We start from the raw sequence: 21,008 nt of genomic DNA on the forward strand, positions 1-21,008 counted from the left end.
TTTAGTATAGGGACCAATTCTCACTATTAACTAGTTGCTTATTAGCATGCCTATTAATAACACATTGGCTGTTTATTAGTACTTATAAAGCACATATTCTGCAAGACCATATTCTACATACCTAATCCTACCCAATACCTAAACGTAAAGGGGTCATATGATGTTGCTAAAAAGAACATTATTTTTTTGTGTAATGAAATGTGTTTATGCGGTTTAAGGTAAAAAAAAAAACATTATTTTCCACATACTGTTACGTATCCGGTCCATGAACTTCTGTCTGCTAGCCATCAGAGGTCACCCTTTCCATTTTCATTGACTCCTGCACTACACACTGTTGCATAGCACCCTGGACTACATATCCCATCATTCGTTGCACTGATTGCACACAGCACTGATTGCACACAGCTGTTTCATATCACTCACTCACTATATAACACTCACTTAAACAACCATTCTCGGCCGAGTATTGCTTAGCCTGTTATTATTACTAGTTTCTGTTGTCCTGCCCGTGTTTCCTTGTTTTGCCTTGCCTTGCCTGTTTTCTCGGTTTCTGATCTTTGCCTGTTTTCCTGGATTTATCCCTCTAGTCTCGCCCCTGTGATTCTGTCTGCCAATCGTTGACCTACGCTAGCCCTAGGACTATTCTTGTGTTTTGCCCGCCATATACCTGTTTGCGCAACTTTACAGATCTTCTTTATGCACCAAGAGCTTGTAACACTCCAAAGAGAAAGGAACAATTGAAATCGCCATATGACCCCTTTAACAACTACTTTACTATTATTCAGTAGTAAATTAGTAGTTTATTGAGGCAAAAGTCGTAGTTAATGGTTTGTTAATAGTGAGAATTGGAGCTTAAAATAAAGTGTGACCATATAGACAGATAAATGTGAAATTATTAATGTGAAAGACTTCAGTCACAGCCATAACTTGAAGTGCTGTAAATGGTAAAACTATATGCACTACGAACAAAGTGTGTTTATCATTACAATAATGAATTAACATAATATGATAACAAACAGGGCCGGAGTGGGGCTCATTTTTAGTCCAAGAGTTTAATACCCTCTTTTATTTAACTCGTACATTTTAAAAAGAATATACACATCAATAACAAACGACATAGTAAACTTCTTAAGCAAACATTCTGCAATCAAACTTCTGAATCGGCACAGCTGAAAAATACATCAAATGAACAAATGAAAAAGTCAATCAATTAAAATGAATAGCAGATATTATTTGGAAGGTGGACTGATTCGGTTTACTATTGTCCTCTTGCATTATCGACACTATTTTGCTGTTCATCACCGTAAAGCTGCTTTGACACAAGCTGTTTTGTATAAAGTGCTTAAAGGTGACTTGACTTGACTGTTTGGTCATGATAGCCAATGATTGCAGAGCAGGGTCAGAAATTAATGGTGGCTTGTGGCAAAAATGCCACCAAAATTAACAAATATGTCGCACAAATTCAAGACAAATGGGCAAAAATTGTCCCTGCACAATTACACTAAATAAATTATGGCTGTCACGATTAAAATGCAATGTGAAAATGAATGAAACAATGTGACACTATGACACGTCACTAGCTGAAGTCACCCAGTTCTACAAAAAACTGCACATTCGAGTTTAAGCAAAATAATTCAGACAAATTCACCATGTAAAGGTTGAGCTGCACAAAGCTTCATATTAATTTGAAATTGTCTGATGACATCTTATGATGTGATTTCTTATGACATGATATCTAAATTTAAATGTCTAATATGAGTCCACGCATGCACCAAATATCTTATGATCACATATCTTGTCATGAAACTGTTTTACAGAAGAGTTCTGGCTTCAAGTCAGTTGTCTCGTTTGACACCAGTGTGTTGTTGTAAGCGGTTACATTAAACCCTAATTTATCAGTGAAGATACAAGATGGACTTTGCTGTAAAAACCACATCATTAGACACATTTCAGTTGGAAAGCAAATCATTCACATGGACCACTGGTGCTTGGACCCTAATGATTACAGCTTGCAGCTATTTTGTTATTATTATAATTTTACAGAGCAACGGTAACATTTATGACTGTCTTCATTTCTCTGCATACAAACATTAAACCATTGAGCTTTTATTGTGGCGGACATTCAAAAGGAAAAACCATACAAGACATGTGCAGATATACAAAACATAAACAAAGCAGTGCTTACCATTTTGAATATCAGTTACGTTGATAACTTCCTTAATTTTAAGCGGCTCATGTTGTTATAAAACATGGCGAATCGGCCAACTGCCGTCAATGAGAGCCTACCAAGAGGGAGCACACCAAAAAACTAGCTCGATAGATGCTCGCACGATGACTGACCGTTAACTTGTGTCCCAGCATTTAGTTAGACTTGATGATTGCAATGTGAAACAGTATGTTGAGTCTCCTGGCCTTAGCTTCTCAGTTTCATACAAAAGCCAGTACGAGGGCACCACATCTGTTCTTTAGAGAAAAGTAGTGAAGCAATATTACTTAAAATATTATTTTCAGCTATGTTGCCACTATTTTTTTACATAATCAGTTGGACTTTTCTGAAACACATTAGGAACATGAACGGCATTGCTCATGTTGAATTCAAGCCAGATCTAATGTGCTGGTCTAAAACAGGCCATTACTGTGCCTCATCAGCACTTATTGGAAACAGGCATCTGAGGTCATGGCCACTAGTTTTTCACGTTAAAATGTAGAAGCAAGGAATCAAAGCTCATGTGACTCATTTTGAAAGAAATCAATTTATAATGTGATGAATCTAAAATGCAGGTCATCTCTGGGGTTGTTTATCATTTATTGCCATCTGGTGACATTACCAATTCAGCACGTCTCTCATTCAGGACATTAACAGCTTCTGTGAGGAATTTAGCCTCACCCTGTCACTTAAGTCAAAACAGGGACATTAGCAACACTCTGTTAAAACTACAAAAGGGCTTATGTTTATGATTTCATATTAGAGAGCATACATCATAGCAATTCTTCACGTGTGGTATCATGTTAATTATCAAGTCATGTTAATTGATATATCGCTTTATACAAAACTGATTGTTTTAATTAGATGTCCTAATGCATGTGCTAAAATTACAATGACAAGCAACATTTAGATCTTACACTTATTGTAGATCTAGCGCCCAGTTAGTCATATCAACAAAACCTGATTCCTGTAGCTCAAGAATTGTTTCATTATGTTTCATTCTGATGTGATCAGGCATTTGTGGACAACAAACAGATGCCTTTTGCTTTCAGATGAAACATGAATCCAGAATAAGGTTGATTACTTCCAGAGAAACTACAGTTTATCTTATCAATAAGAAAATATGTAACTGCTATAATAACAGCCAACTCAGTCACTTGCATTTTTAATCTTCTGCACTTTATCCATTCATGATATCCATCTAGTAGTTGTTGGTTACTCTCGTCTATCATTTTGTTAATGAAATCCCTTTTATTACACTTGTGTCTTCCTCGTGTTGATTATAGAGTGATAGGCTCTATGAGTTAATGCTATGTCACAAATCCTTCAGATTGGTCAGCTAACAACTACCTCTAATTTATGTAGTAGTTTATTCAACAATCGTCCATGATTGTTCGTTACTGGTCAAGGTGAAATGTCTGTCTGGTGTCCCGTAAAATAGGAAGGAATTATCTGACACTCTCACCTTAAGTGACATGTGACTTGGAACTAAATATTAATATTAATTGTTTGCTTGTTTTTAATATAAAGGCGTTCAGTTTTTGGCAAATGTAAAAGGCCCTTTCACACCAAAAGTGAAATGAATAAGCCTCAGGCCTCATTTTTGTGTTAACATTTAATTATTGCAGGTTTGCATCAAATTCTGAGTTTGCATTTCACTCTTTTATTTCCATTTTGAAAAATACTGAATGTGTTTTTGTGCAGGTGAGATGACTAAATGCATGTTCACATTTAGTCTAGACTTGCAGTAACCCTTATATTTACACAGCGAACCCAACGCCTCTGCACTCACTCCCAAATTCTCTCAACATGGAGACAGAAATGGGGGAAAAAAGTAACTTAGATATTTTCTTGTAAATCAAAAAGTAATGCGTTACTTTACTAGTTACTTGGAAAATGTAATCTGATTACGTAACGCGAGTAACTTGTAATGTGTTACCCCGAACACTGCTCATGAGTACCCTAAGCATTCACAGAAAAAGGTGTTGAAAGGCTATTTTAGGAAGAGTCTGGTGATATGCATAGGTTTGCATTCCTCATATGCTGAAGAGGCCAAACACTATAGTAGTTACTGTCACTAGACTTAAATTGCACATGAAGACCAAGAGTGAAGGTAACAAGAAATCTAACAGCTCGCTGCAGTGCAACCCGTTACTGAATACTTACCTAAAGATAACCATGGCCGTTTTACAAGGGGGACATGCAAGCAGGAAGATCTGCAAAAGATAAAGTGATAAAGCTCAATAACAATTACTTTTTTAGACAAAGCAGATATTACATAACCAGTGAAACTAGTTATGCAAACTACTAGACATGAGAGTGAGTAAAGGATAACTGAAAGTCAACAAGAGGACAGCAATTCCAAATAAATGCTGAAATACAACTCTTAAAATAGAACAGAACAACCATTGCTGCAAAGAGAAGGCTGCTCATTCAAGCCATTATAACTGCTGTAAATGAGGGCTCTGTTCATTGTCATGTACTGTGTACCTTAGGTATTGGCGGTATATAAATGCAGTCTTTTGAACAAGTGCCAAGCCGTGCGTATCTTATCTTCAGTGGCTGAGTGTCAATCAAACAGACATACAGCTACTGAAAAATGGAGACCTGGAGATAACATGACACCATTTCAGACTAGTTCAGTGTTGCATTAAGAACTACTCCCAAATCAACAAACTCATTATAAATCAACTAAATCATCAAACTGAGCATTTGTAATTGAGCTGTTTTAATTAGGGATGCACAATGTTATCGGACCAATATCAGAATCAGCTGACAATGGCTTTAAATATAAATATCGGTATCGGCCCGATATGAAAAATTATGCCCCGATAAGAGGAATACATTAACTCACATGTGCTCAGGGTGTGCTAGTGATTAGATCGCGTCAGCAGTGTGGCTCATTCTTGAAGCAAAGTTTTGCCTGAATGGTGATTAGATTAGCTGCATTTAAACTGAGAATGCACGTACAGAATGATGCGTTCGGTGTGCGATTGAGTCAACAGTGTAAGTAACGGTAAGGAGTTTTAATTCCGTAGGGGGCGCTGTTGGCCTACTTCTAATAAAATGAAAGCAAAATACACAAATAATATTTAGACTGTGTTTCTGATTAAATAAAGCAGTAATTGATGCCATAAAATCATGAATAGCCTATGTTTTGATTTAAAGGTCAGAAGCTATAGCTTACTTGAAAAAACAACAAAAAAACACGACACTTAAAGGTGCAATAGGTGATTGCCTTCAGAAACATTTTTTGTTATGCTGGTTGAAAGTCTCTTCACATCCCAACAGCAATCATTAAGTTAAGAGGTCTAAATGTATTTATCTGTATTTATATATTCTGTGGAAAGTGAAGGACCAAGAAATGTTCGTCCAATCAAAACGTTCGGTCCGAGCGTTTTAATTAGATTTCCTACCTGCCTGTCAACGTATGTATTAGCATACCTCTGCGCACCCGGTTCGCGCAGACAGGATACGTCATCAGCACGTTCATGCCGTGCAGACAGAGCAAGAATGGCAGACAAACATCCTTCCTGGTATAGTAGTACTTTTAAAGTTTTCTCACCGGTGAATGACACATGATGTAGCCCTGCGGTTCCCAATTCCAGTCCTCGCGCCCCCCGCTCTGCATATTTTGCATGTCTCGCTTAGTTAGCACACCCGATTCAGATAACCAGCTCGTTAGAAGTGAGCTACGTGCATGAACTGTGTTCCGATCGATATGATCCCTACATAGTGTTTATTGTTCCCTCCTCCCTGAGCAGGGGAAATCCATTGAAGTTTACTTCACTTTGGAACATGGGCTGGAATTGAGAACGGCTGATGTAGCCTATTGTAATGTTGTCCCTGGTATTCTGATCTGTGAGCGTATATGCGTTCAGGGGCGTGGCTTTGGACGGCAATTGCAGGGAGGGTGGGACGTTCGCTTTCAGTGCTATCAGGCTAAAGTTAGCATTTTCCAAGACCTCCTACTGCACCTTTAAATTAAATAATTTTATATATACTGATTTATGTATAATGCTATATTTTTTAAACAAATTATGAGCTCTAAAAGATTTTCACAATTTTTACAACTCTTTTGCTTTAGACTATTTACAAATGTAAAATCTTAAAATAAAATGTTAAAGTTACAAAACGTTTTTTTTTTTAAATGCAGCGATTGAATTTAGTTTATTTATTTTCAAATCTTCATTGTATTGTCATTATAAAATAACTTCGTTATTGTTTATTTAATTCCAAGTTCTTGTTAAAAACTCACCAAAATTAAAAATAATTTGCTTATGTCTGCACAGGAGAGACTTGGTGTTGATTCCAAACAAAAGGAAATATATCGGCTGTACATATACTTGATTTATTATTGTGTAATATGGTATATTTTTTAAACAAATTATGAACTCTTTTGCTTTAGACCATTTACAAATGTTAAATCTTAAAATAAAATGTTAAGGTTACAACTGCATCTTTCTGGGGAAAAAAATGCAGCGATCGAATTTAGTTTATTTATTTTCAAATCTTCATTGTATTGTCATTATAAAATAACTTCATTATTGTTTATTTAATTCCAAGTTCTTGTTAAAAACTCACCAAAATTAAAAATAATTTGCTTATGTCTGCACAGGAGAGACTTGGTGTTGATTCCAAACAAAAGAAAATATATCGGCGTCGGCTATCGGCCAAAATGAGTTGAAAAATATCGGCATATCGGATATCGGCAAAAATCCAATATTGTGCATCCCTAGTTTTAATAATCTTTTTATTTCATATAAATATTGCACACAACTTAAAATTACAGAGATATTTGTTTACAATAAAATTATTTTGTATTGTGCTGTTGTTTTGATCACTAGTGAGAATGTTCTCTCAGTAGTGATAAAGGCAACTAAGAACGGCCACAAGCCATATCTAATCTAGGGTTAATGAGATCACAAATTGACAATTTAGTATCTGTTGTGAGGGTAGCCAGGATTTCCATCTTCAGATAGAAAAAGCAGTCTGGGAGCAGGACACGAGGAGGAAGGAAGTTGAATCCTGTCAGCAGATATCCTTATCCCTGGTGAGTCAAACTAGAGAAGAATCTGACATTGCGTATGAGGATGAGAACACATTCACTCTCATGTAATATGCTCACTTCAACACAGAGCGAGCAATTAAGATAATACTGTTACAGCCATTTAAATACAAACACAAAATGGTTTTCCACTGAGTGATGAATTCCATGAATGAACAGGAATGCCATGAATTTAAGTGCTTTTAAACAAATTATGAGCTCTAAAAGATTTTCACAATTTTTACAACTCTTTTGCTTTAGACTATTTACAAATGTAAAATCTTAAAATAAAATGTTAAAGTTACAAAACGTTTTTTTTTTTAAATGCAGCGATTGAATTTAGTTTATTTATTTTCAAATCTTCATTGTATTGTCATTATAAAATAACTTCGTTATTGTTTATTTAATTCCAAGTTCTTGTTAAAAACTCACCAAAATTAAAAATAATTTGCTTATGTCTGCACAGGAGAGACTTGGTGTTGATTCCAAACAAAAGAAAATATATCGGCATCGGCTATCGGCCAAAATGAGTTGAAAAATATCGGCATATCGGCAAAAATCCAATATTGTGCATCCCTAGTTTTAATAATCTTTTTGTTTCATATAAATATTGCACACAACTTAAAATTACAGAGATATTTGTTTACAATAAAATTATTTTGTATTGTGCTGTTGTTTTGATCACTAGTGAGAATGTTCTCTCAGTAGTGATAAAGGCAACTAAGAACGGCCACAAGCCATATCTAATCTAGGGTTAATGAGATCACAAATTGACAATTTAGTATCTGTTGTGAGGGTAGCCAGGATTTCCATCTTCAGATAGAAAAAGCAGTCTGGGAGCAGGACACGAGGAGGAAGGAAGTTGAATCCTGTCAGCAGATATCCTTATCCCTGGTGAGTCAAACTAGAGAAGAATCTGACATTGCGTATGAGGATGAGAACACATTCACTCTCATGTAATATGCTCACTTCAACACAGAGCGAGCAATTAAGATAATACTGTTACAGCCATTTAAATACAAACACAAAATGGTTTTCCACTGAGTGATGAATTCCATGAATGAACAGGAATGCCATGAATTTAAGTGCTTATTTAATTCAGTGACAGTCTGAACTAGATTTGGACATTTTCTGAAGAATATGTGAGTGGTGTTTGCCCATGCAAAGTCTGCTTTATATGATGAACAGATTTATTTGAGCTTTTAATTGACATATAAACACACATACATAGAGCGAATCAGATATGGTAAACATGGAAGCTTGTGCACAACCTCACTAGTTTTGTGTATCATGCAGGCACGAGAACCAGTGAAGTTTATTCCAGTAGAGGATGCTATGGGATGCACTCACAAAGCCTAAATCAAATCTGTATATCATATAAAGTGATAACATCGCTTGTATTAAACCCCTTGATTGACATGGATTCATTTTACAATGCCTTTATAAACTTTTTGAATCCCTGTACTTTCAATGGATGGACAGAATATCTTAATTTGTGTTCTGTAGATTAACCAAAGTACTATGTTACGTGTTACTTTCCACATATCTCCCTGTGTATAACTATTATTATTGGTTTTGCACTCAAATTGTGTGAGAGTTCCATTAAAGCTGTTTACAATTCCCAACTATTCCGGCTTTAATATTTACCAAATGATAAGCCTGTGACCTTGTTCAAATACTGTAAGACTTGCACAAATAAGTTTATTGACATAAGTGGAGCCATAGAGTTACTACGGCATACCGCGCTTGAGAACACATGCTGAGTTTGCATATTTGAACCCCGGTAGTGTCATCTTAGCATGCCATAAAAGACGGGCAATCTCGGGCTGGACTCTGCAAATGAAGCAAGGATTTATCTAGTTGCTTATTATGGGAAAGGCTCACCTTGAGAACAGGAACATTCTCAGAAACCTGTCATGGTACAATAAAAAATGCTTATGCCCGAGTTGGGCAATGTATCAAATATTTACACCGGATTTAGAAGGTGATATAAAATTAAGCAACACTGACGATTTCATGCTGCTTCTTATTTGACCATTGACTTTCCTAAAGCCTGCTAGATTCGATATCTGTGCTTCTCTTCACCTTTATTTGTATAGTGCTTTATACAATAGAGATTGTTTCAAAGCAGTGTTTACAGTAAACGGAAGCAATGATGCAAACTTTATCAAATATGTGACAAATCAAAATTCTGCTGTCAAGCAGCTCTAAAATGACAATAGGTTGAAACATGAAGATCATTTAACAAACCGCTGGCTTATTAATGGTCATGAACGTGCAACAAGTATGATAACATTAAGAGAGTGAGATGTTCCAAAGGTTTGCATGAAGCAATTTTCAGATATTTATTATTATATATAATAATATTATGTAGTATTTTTATTACAGTGTTTTATTAATGATTAAAAGTATTTTAACAAAATTATTTTTCATTCATAAAAATAAATACTTTATTTAAAAATGCATTTTTTTGTTTTAAAATATTTTTTATTTAAAAATTTCAAATTAATTTTGCCATTGCGCAAAATTGTTTGCATAAATGTCATTATTCATGTTAAAATGTTCAAGTAACATTTTAGTATAGAAAATGTTTCAGTAATAATTTGGTTGCAAAATACCACAACTATTCACAAATGTCGCCATATAAAAAGTACAGATAAAAATATATATAGGTAAATGTTGTTTATAACTAGTTTATTAATAGTATTACTGTATAGCTTTATTGGTGCATTTAACAGTAACTAACAATTCCGTAACTAGGTTTTCTGTAACTGTGTTTAAACAGCATTTATTCATCTAGGTCAACGGTTCCTAAACTTGTTTTTGTCAGTGGAAACCCTCAGAAGCAAAATACTTACTTGAAGTACTCCCTGTAATTAAGTTAATCCCAGGAACATACTGAGATTTGAACGGTGATATTACTTTTAATTCTTATGAAAAGTCTTGATACTGCTGTGATGAGACATCCAAACACAAAGTACAAAGACTCTACAGCTAATGGAAAAGATATTCATATTTTAGTCTTCACAAATATGTTGGAAATTATGCGAATGTGAATGTAAATCAAGTGAACCAACACTCTTAAAAATAAAGGTGCTTCACGATGCCATAGAAGAACCTTTTTGTCTAAATGGTTCCATAAAGAACCTTTAACATCTGAAGAACCTTTCTGTTTCACAAAAGGTTTTTTGTGGGGAAATAAGGTTCTTCAGATTACAAAAAGGTAAGAAAGAGATGGTTCTTTAAAGAACCTTTGACTGAATGGTTCTTTGTGGAACCAAAAATGGTTCTTCTATGGCATCGCTTGAAGAACCTTTTGAAGCCCCTGTATTTTTAAGAGTGTAACAAGCATGTTATATAATGAATGCAGTCACAGATATTTAGCAGAATATTGGTTACCAAACTGTAGGCATTGGCTTCCATAGTATCCATATAACCAACAATTTAGTTACCAACATTCTTCAAAATATCTTCTTTTGTGTTCAACAGAAGACAGAAACTCATATGGGTTTGGATCAACTTGAGGGTGAGTAAATTATAGAACTTTCATTTTTGGGTGAACTGTCCCTTTAATGCATTTGCTTGAAGTAAGCTTTAATGAAAATTTGTGTCTTCAACATTTTACCTAACCACTTTCAAAAATCAGTAAGGCACTAAAGACCTAACTATATTAGTGAACATTGTCACTCGGCTGCACACTGTGGCTTTAACTGTGACTACATTCATCATACAACACTGCCTCTCGTTCCTTCTTACTGAAATAATACACTTTACTTTGATTTTTTTCAATCTAAAATCTTTATGGTGAAATAAAAGTTAATGTTCATGTTATTTGTCAAATACCCAACCAACCTCTTTAATTATTTTTGGGTGAAGCATACCTTTAAGGACCAGTATATTTCTTTATTTTAATTTTGGGATGTAATATGACCTAGACATGTTTTGGAAGATTCAATTGAATAAGCTTTCATGTCAATAAAAAAAAAAAAACACTATATGACTGAATGTGAAACGGATTACTTATAATTCACCTGGTACATCTAAACTGCACATCAGTTTAAACCGCTGCAAAAAGGGGCCCAACACATTTCAGTACTTCCTCCTTTTCAGAACTGATCCATTTTTTAAATGTGGTGACAGCTCTCATTTCCTTCCTATGTTTGAGAGCCAGCTAACTGTAGAGAGGAACCACAAATGATAACAAGTTCAGAACTGCACCTAGGTATGTGTTGTGCAATGTGCTGTTTCTTAAATTAGCAGGGCATGCACTGACATTAAATGCTTGGAAATGAAACAATGTATTGCTTCAAAAGCTAGTTCACCCAAAGCAACTTACTACTCACTAAATACAGATGCTGCTCAATGAAGTGATCTGAATGCTTTGTTCAAGGGATTTTGAAAGTACACCGCCTTTCAGTAATCAGTTGTCAGAATCACATCTGCACAATATTTTTTTTTTAGGATTTTATCAGAAATATACTTACTTGCACCATTGTGACCAAATGACATGGATTGAGGAGGTAGATGACAGTCTTTGTGGCAAACTTAAACCCAACCTCAACTCCAAAAGTCATGCACAGAGCCACAAGCAACAGGTTCTTGCCCCAGGTGTCTTCTTTACTCCTCCTGCCATCTTTCCCCACATCTCTGACCTCTTTAGGGACATTTAACATTTTGATAGCCACCACCACTTCCAGGATAGAAATGAATACAATGTCGTTCCTTCTTACTGAAATAATACACTTTACTTTGATTTTTTTCAATCTAAAATCTTTATGGTGAAATAAAAGTTAATGTTCATGTTATTTGTCAAATACCCAACCAACCTCTTTAATTATTTTTGGGTGAAGCATACCTTTAAGGACCAGTATATTTCTTTATTTTAATTTTGGGATGTAATATGACCTAGACATGTTTTGGAAGATTCAATTGAATAAGCTTTCATGTCAATAAAAAAAAAAACACTATATGACTGAATGTGAAACGGATTACTTATAATTCACCTGGTACATCTAAACTGCACATCAGTTTAAACCGCTGCAAAAAGGGGCCAAACACATTTCAGTACTTCCTCCTTTTCAGAACTGATCCATTTTTTAAATGTGGTGACAGCTCTCATTTCCTTCCTATGTTTGAGAGCCAGCTAACTGTAGAGAGGAACCACAAATGATAACAAGTTCAGAACTGCACCTAGGTATGTGTTGTGCAATGTGCTGTTTCTTAAATTAGCAGGGCATGCACTGACATTAAATGCTTGGAAATGAAACAATGTATTGCTTCAAAAGCTAGTTCACCCAAAGCAACTTACTACTCACTAAATACAGATGCTGCTCAATGAAGTGATCTGAATGCTTTGTTCAAGGGATTTTGAAAGTACACCGCCTTTCAGTAATCAGTTGTCAGAATCACATCTGCACAATATATTTTTTTTTAGGACTTTATCAGAAATATACTTACTTGCACCATTGTGACCAAATGACATGGATTGAGGAGGTAGATGACAGTCTTTGTGGCAAACTTAAACCCAACCTCAACTCCAAAAGTCATGCACAGAGCCACAAGCAACAGGTTCTTGCCCCAGGTGTCTTCTTTACTCCTCCTGCCATCTTTCCCCACATCTCTGACCTCTTTAGGGACATTTAACATTTTGATAGCCACCACCACTTCCAGGATAGAAATGAATACAATGATCAGAGTCTCAAATATTCTCTGTCGGGGAGAGAGGAATGCTGCACACTCAGGGCCTCCATTGCCCTCAAACATGGGGTCCACCCCTCCATACATCCAGTCCAGCAGACTGTAGATATTATACCGAGACATGTTCCTCTGCTCGTATTGGAAAAGGTACGAACAAGACGGAATAAAAGACAGGACACCGACCTCCTGGCGAAACATTAACGTCAAATCGGTCTTCGGTGAACGAATGATGAAATGACCGAGGAGGTGGGCAGCCTCAGCTGTTTAATCAGATCCGCATCTTTTATGTGAAAGACACCTGTGGGAGAGATCTAGAGACTATACGATGCAATGTATTATTCACAGATGGTCACGTTATAGCTATCCTAGAAGGAAGACGCATTTCCAAACGTGACGTCTTGACTGGAAACCGGTTCTCAGCTAAGACAAGAGTCCAGAATATTCCTTACCAGAGCGGATCATTACATAAAAGCTTCAAAGAGACCCTTGATAAGAGGCCTTAAATGTATAAACACAACTAAAAAACACGACTACGACCGATACGTGAGAGATGTAGCTGGCTGTTGCAATGTATCATCCGGAAAAATGCGATAAAAACAGACGCAGAAGGTGAGATGTGTCCGGGTCCATGTGCCGTATTAAAGACCTCCTCACCATAGAAACGCCGCCCTGTTCACGCGGGCCCCTAAATCCACCCACACCGCAACACGCCTGCGCGCTTAGTTTCTCGCGAAAACCATCAGCAGCATGCCCGTTCATCTTCCGGAAAAGGACCAGAGCGCCGGGCCCCACCTTCTTTGCGCAAGTATGTACTTGTTAACTCCCTCACTGCCGGTGTAGCTGTACATGTGATGGTTACATTTTCGTAAATGATACCGCACAAATAAAAAAAGTGGAAGGTAAACTACCTGACAAGAGAGTAGTAAAAAGAAATAAAGTATTTAGTCCAGAAAAAAACCCACTGCCCAGTCTAGAAAAGAACTGTACTTATAATAGGCTAATAAATGAGCCTATATCAACGAAAGCTGAAGGAGCCTAAAGAAAAACAGACACGTTTTCTCTCCACTGAATATCTTTTATCCTTCTTGCAGGGATAGTTCATCCAGAAATGTGAATATATAATATAATATAATACATTATTTTATTATGTAATAATCTTATAATATTACTAGACCTCAATTCGCCTTTGAAACCATTAGTCATTGTTTACTTTTCTCCCGCCTCTCAGATGTAGGTGTTACAGGTGTTGCTCTTTCTTGGTTTTACACCTGTCTCTCTGATAGACAGTTCTACATCTCAATGCATACTTTTCAGTTGCCTATTGTCTCTCTGAAGCAAGGTGTTCCTCAAGGATCTGTTCTTGGACCGTTACAGTTTTTATCTATACACAACCCCTAGATCAGTTTATACATCAGCCTGTTTCAACTACCACTGTTTTGCAGATAATATTCAAATTTGCACTGCCTGTAAACCTGTTATCTTTCACTCACCCTCGTGTTTTCAGAAACCCCGATGACTTACTTTCATTTGTAAATGAATGATGCATTTATATAATGCTTTATTGTGTATTGCTGTACACCCAAAGCGCTTTACAATCGTATGGGGGTCAACCACCACCAGTGTGCAGCATCTACTTGGATGATGCGATGGCAGCCACAGGACAACGGCGCCAGTGCACTCACCACACACCAGCTACAGGTGGAGAGGAGAGAGAGTCATAGAGCCAAACAAGTGGATGGGGATTATTAGGAGGCCATGATTGACAAGGACCTGTGGCGGCAATTTGGTCATGACACTGGGGATACACCCCTACTCTTTACAAGAGAGTCAAGAACTCGGTTTAACGTCTCATCCGAAGGACGGTGCTTTTTACAGTATAGTGTCCCCATCACTATACTGGGCATTAGGACCCACACAGACCACAGGGTGAGCACCCCCTGCTGGCCTCACTAACACCTCTTCCAGCAGCAACCTAGTTTTCCCAAGAGGTCTCCCATCCAGGTACTGACCAGGCTCAACCCCGCTTTAGCTTCAGTGGGCAACCAGTCTTGGGCTGCAGGGTGATATGGCTGTGGTACAACACACCACATGGCTGTGGTTAAGCACAACATAATATATTTTACATCTAAAATGAAAATGAACATCAAATTCAAATTTACTAGAATGGAACTAGAACTGAAACTAGACTGGAATTGAAAAGACATTTTTAATTCCATTCTGAAATATGTGCAACTCTTAAATTAAAACAATAAATGAAAATAAAATAATGAAAAAAGACCCAAAGAGAAACAAACAGTTATAGAAAGTTGTACACGTACGTGTTGACATTCTGGCTAAAAACATCTTAAACTAGCCTAAAATATAGTAGTCAACATTTGAAGTTGATCAAAAATGTTCATCAAAGTTGTCCTAAGACAAGAACACATTTTGGTTTTAGGTTTCAGGACAACTTTGATTAAAGGTTTTTATCCACTTCAAATGTTGACTGCTGTAGATTGATGGTTCTAGAAGATGGTCTCCCAGCCTTGTCATGCCAGCCTTGTTATAGAAAGGATTTGACCAGACTGTGACATCCTTTCAAAACTAGCTAAAAACCTGTTTAAACCAGCTAGGACCTTGCTTAAGACTGAGATGATTTTATCTTATTCACTTCTCATTCTTCGTCACAATTGATGATAAGCTTTGGTTTTTAACATAATGAATAATTAATTAAACACTTATTCACTTCATATTCATCATCATTATTGATGACAAGCTTTGGTATTTAACATATTGAATCATGAATTAAAACACGCAGCACACATTGGTTCCTTAAGTAGTCTATTTGCATAAACGCTGACTGTTATTAGAGAAGACCATCCCTTTTACGTTAGACGTGTTTGGGCGTTTTACAAGTACATTCCTAATATATTCATAATACATTGATTCAAAACGACCCCTTGTGGTAAATGTAGTAACGTTTTTTTTTCATTGTAATTTTATTGCTGATAAAATGGGGTTTTCAAGGATTGATATTCTTATATTGCTAGACCAACTGTATTCTGTTTTCTAATATTACTAGACCTCAGTTCATCTTTGAAACCATTTGTCGTTATTTACTTCTCTCCAGCCTCTCGGCTGTAGATGTCACAGGTATTGCTCTTTCTTGGTTTTCCACCTGTCACTCTGATAGAGAGTTCTACATCTCAGTGCATACTTTTCAGTTGCCTACTGTCTCTCTGAAGCAAGGAGTTCCTCAAGGATCTGTTCTCAGGCCACTAATATTTGTATCTATATACTACCCCATTGACGCTGTTTCAACTACCACTGTTATGCAGATAACATTCAAATTTGCACTCCCTGTAAATCTGCCCTATCCACTCAAACTGATTCAGTTTCTGCTTGCATAAATGGAATAAAAAGATATATTTTTAATGAAGGCAGCATAGATGTATTCTTCGCTGCTTGTGATTTCCCACAATATTGTGCATTCCCACAATTCTGTGACAGTTGAGCTAAAAATAAAGAAGGCATTTTAAAATTGGGGTTGGTGGTCAGTTTGTGTGTAAATGTTGGTTTTTGACCAATTCCCCCCCCAAAATTTTCAATTTGTTTTTCACTTTAAGCAGTAATTTCTACCAACTAATTTCTACAAATTAGTATCGAAGTAATTAAATATTCATTTAGTTATCCCCAAATCTCTCTCTAATTTATTGTAGATCTTTAATGTGTTTGTAATAAATGTCAAACCAGAATTTAACGTATTTATTTATTTACTTCAATTTGGTGCAATTTTAACATGAAAGCTGTAGCTATATTTTCAAAGCTCTTTGCAACAAAAATCCCAAACTGATCACATCTCTTATGCTTTCATTAAAGTTATGTATATTTCAATCCACATAATCCTTAGTTTAATTTCAAAACAAACGAACAAACTAAATCTTTGTAATATGTAGGCTAATGAGAACAGTTCAGTACTTTTAACAATCCATTAATTAAACAGCAAACAAGCAAGGCAGTACATTGTAAACTGTGGGAGTTCAGTTTCTTCAACAGTAAATATGACCAGCATTGAGTTTACTGGCATTGGCTCCTCTTGGGTGGGGAGAATACTGTGTTATTGGTTTTTTTTCTTTCTTTCTTCTTGTAGATTCATTGAAACCACAAATCTGCCCCTATTTTTGAGCTGGGAAAGTCTGGGGGGAGAAAGTTGCCCACTGCACTGCTGAGCCTTCTTGATTTTGTTGGTTTTAGCCTATACTGTCAGTGACTACCACTGATGCATATATGCTAAAGAAAAGACATATATGCTCAATCTAAAAAGTCTGTTAAGAGTCTTGACCAGATTTGACCAGATAAACATTTTATTATTAAATCTGATTCCGAATCACTTGATGCCTTTCAGTTTTACTACAGTCAGTCATTCTTCTCTAATGACATACAAATAAAATGTAAGCTAAAACAAAATTTTCTGAGACTTCTTTTATGAAACAGCTTATATTTGTATACACTGTCATTTCCAAATAGTGTTGAAACACACTGAAGATTAGACAGGCTGTCAATTCATAGGGATCAGCTGTTTACTCACAAAAGTCAGTATACAGAAGTATTTTTCTAGGCTTCTTTTTTTCTTCCCAGAATAGTGGGAGGACAACAGTATGTGAGAAGAGCAGTATGTCAGAATTCACAAATATAACCGGATGACTTCCTAATGACTACTTTTTAGATTTAGATTGACTCTCTCTACTTTATTACCACGTGAGGTCACAATAGAGGATAATGAAGAATGTAGTATGTCTGGATTATATTACATACATTCATACTATATAGAACATATTTTTTAATGGTTGTGAAATTTAGTTTAAAAATAAAAAATATATTTATTTTAAAATGCATTTATTAAATACTTAATTTTAAATGTAGAAATAAGTTCCTAATTAGAGAATGCATGTGCAATTTGACATCTGTATAAATGAATAAATTTTTTATTACATTTTTTTGTTTGCATACATTTTTTTTGTGATGCGGTATTGCACTTAGTATTACAATTAGTATTACACTATAGAAATCCAATCTGTAAATCTGCTTTGAAACTATGTGTATTGTGAAATGCGTTATCTAAATAAACCTGACTTGAAATCTGTTCAGGCAACATAAAAGACAATATGCAAATAAACAAAAAAAGGCCCCGCCTGCAAGTTAGGATGACGGGTGGGGATGAACATTGCGTTGATTTCCTGTACGCATACTCACAAACTTTGCTCTGACTTCCTGTATGCCACCCTCCCTCTTTTAGATAGCAAGGAACTTTATGATTCACCAAAATGTTTATGCAAATAGAAGCCTTTTTGGGGACAGTTAAGGTTCATTTTTTTTTGGCAGAATGATGACATCAGTGCAGAACCCACAGAAGGTCAAATAAGTACAGAATGATGAGATACAGGATGATGTAATGGTCTCACACAAGACATATACATTTGACAGCAGATATAATTGTTTCTCAGGCTTTCGAGACAATATCGAAAGTGCTTTTCATCATCAAACGCATTACATAACAAAATAGTTTTAAGTATGGGTTCTTTCTTTGTTCTGTTGTCTCAATTAACAGTTAGAAGAAAATAAAAAATAAGTAAAAAAAACTATGAAATAGTAATTCATTTCATACCATGAATTATATATTTATTTGTATTTATTTCATGTGATACAATTCTTGTCTTCTTTTGATAACATTATCATATGAAAATAGTTTGTTGTATTTAAAAAGATAATGTCTTTCATTTCAATTAGTTTGTTTATTCATAATTATTTTTGTACATTTATTTTTATATTTATTTAATGATATGCAATTCTTGTCTTCTGTTGATAAAATGATCATATGAAAATAGGTTATTGTATTTAAAAAGAGAATCTTTCATTTCGATTTGTTTGTTTATTCCCAATTAGCCTACTTCTGTACATTTATTTTTTGTTTATTTAATATGATACAATTCTTGTCCGCTTTTGACAAAATTATCATGTATGAAAATAGTTTATTGTATTTAAAAAGAGAATGTCTTTCAATTTAACTCGTTTAATTATGCATAGAACTATTTTTGTACATTCATTTTTATTTATTTAATATGATACAATTCTTGTCTTCTTTCGATAAAACAGTTACATGAAAAGAGTTTATTGTATTTAAAATGAGAATGTCTTTCATTTCAGTTAGTTTGTTTATTCATAATTATTTTTGTACATTTATTTTTTTGTTATTTAATGCTACAATTCGTGTCTTCTTTCAATAAAATTATCATATGAAAATAGTTTATTTAAAAATAGAATGTCTTTCATTTCAATCAGTCTGGTTATGATAATTTCCCGAAAGAAGACAAGAATTGTATCATATTACATAAAAAAATAAATGAACAAAAATAATTATGACATTCCCTTTTTAATGAACTATTTGCATATGACAGTGTACCGAAAGCAGACAGGAATTGTATCACATTAAATAAAAAAATAAATGAACAAAAATAATTATGAATATGAAAATAAAAAGGGAATGTCTTTCATTTGAATGAGTTTGTCTCTTCATCCAAATAAATAAATACATACATATAAAAACAAAACAAATACTCTTCACTCATAAATAAATAAATTAGGATTTGGAGTTTTTAGAATAGCAATATAATAAACCTTGCAAGAGGTATCTTAGCATGGACCCTGGGTCCATTCATCTTAGACGTTTGCAAGAGTCCCTGTCCAAGGTATTGCCTGCGATGCTTATTGAAAGTGTTGCTATCAAAAGGGACTGTCCCTTGTAAGGTGACTAACACACACACAATTCCCAGCCAGGTGAAGGGAGAGGCCCAGGGGAAATTTAGAGAGGGCAGATATACTCTGGCCACGCTCTCAAAAGACCAACAGACAAGCACCAAACTCTGCCATGTGCAGACACAGCACGCTGTCAAGCTCTTCTGCAACCAAGGAAGTCGCTTTTTCCGTATTCTTAGAATTCGGAGTAGACTACTGCAGAGGAAGGATGTGGAGCAATAGACCGTTTGCATGAAACGTCAAGTGAGGAGTTCAGTGGAAATCGGTACGGTGGTAAAAAGGTAGGCTTTGGAGCCAACAAATGTTTTTGTTACAAGCAGTCAGAGCTCAGAGATGTGCAGCGCTGCAGGAACAAGACGTCGCAACACTGGATGGCTCACTGAGATGAAGTAAGTCATTTCTAGATGGACTTAAAAGACCTGATCTACTATCCTCAGAAAATGAACTACTAAATACAAATTTAGGGGCTGTAGTAATCAAATTGCTGTTTTCCCTTTTTGAGAGCGCTATTGATTACAGCTGCACAAACGACCTGATCTTTGTTAGCTTCAGAACCACTGCTAGTTTATGAACAAAGAAAAGAGTTTTCCTGAACAAGCATCATATAAGCAATGTTTCCTCTGCATAAACTCTCCATGTCACAAATATTGTGACAGACACTTTTTAAGCATGGATGCTTTTGGGAAATAACCTAATATGCATGCATAATAAGGACATGGTATTCCCCCTAACAGACACCATCAGTTTCACTTTTTCTGAACAGCTCTTTCAAAAAGAGAGAGAGAGAAAGAGAACAGCCACAGAAGAATATGTGAGGCTTGAATAGCTGTCAAGGTGGATTAGTATTAGCGGGCCTGTGAGTTATTTACTAATACATTCGTTGCATGATTAAAGAATGTTTTGTGGACTACATGAATATGTGCTGGATATGATCAAGGATCGCACTGATGTCATTTGCTTACTCAGTACTCAGTGTAGAGTCTGTCTGATATCAAAATACAGCTACATCTGATTACTGGGTCAGTGAAGATTTCACACGCTTCTCTCCAAAGTTCTTCAAGAAAACTCGTAACTATATTATGAATTTCTATTTCTTTCTTTTTTGTTTTTATTTCAACATGAATAAAGTGACCATGCAGGGCTGCTTTTGTAAAGTTATTATGCTTTATATTCCGTGATGTAGTACACAGTTCATGTAACTAAATAAAATGTTGTAATTTCTAGACTCAAATGTTGATTCTAAATTGCACCCTCACAATTTCAAGG

At 35.5% G+C, this 21,008-nt stretch overlaps 1 protein-coding gene across 2 annotated transcripts in view; it reads right to left on the reverse strand.

The window, feature by feature from the left end:
* Positions 1-13,710, reverse strand: part of LOC107581893 (transmembrane protein 164-like) — a 24,630-nt gene extending 10,920 nt beyond the window's left edge. The window contains exons 1-2 of one of the 2 annotated variants that reach the window (XM_016267569.1): positions 12,711-13,710; positions 4,373-4,422 (exon numbers count right to left, since the gene is read on the reverse strand). In XM_016267569.1, coding sequence (XP_016123055.1) covers positions 4,373-4,422; positions 12,711-13,148 — 488 coding nt within the window. In that variant the 5' untranslated portion in view covers positions 13,149-13,710. Of the gene's footprint in view, positions 1-4,372; positions 4,423-11,737; positions 11,962-12,710 lie in introns of those variants that run through there. The other variant, XM_016267571.1, reaches the window with a different exon arrangement.
* Positions 13,711-21,008: the final 7,298 nt, after the last annotated feature.

The sequence above is a fragment of the Sinocyclocheilus grahami genome, unplaced genomic scaffold, assembly GCF_001515645.1.
Source record: "Sinocyclocheilus grahami isolate Dianchi unplaced genomic scaffold, SAMN03320097.WGS_v1.1 scaffold39.1, whole genome shotgun sequence".
NCBI classification, from domain to species: Eukaryota; Metazoa; Chordata; class Actinopteri; order Cypriniformes; family Cyprinidae; genus Sinocyclocheilus; species Sinocyclocheilus grahami.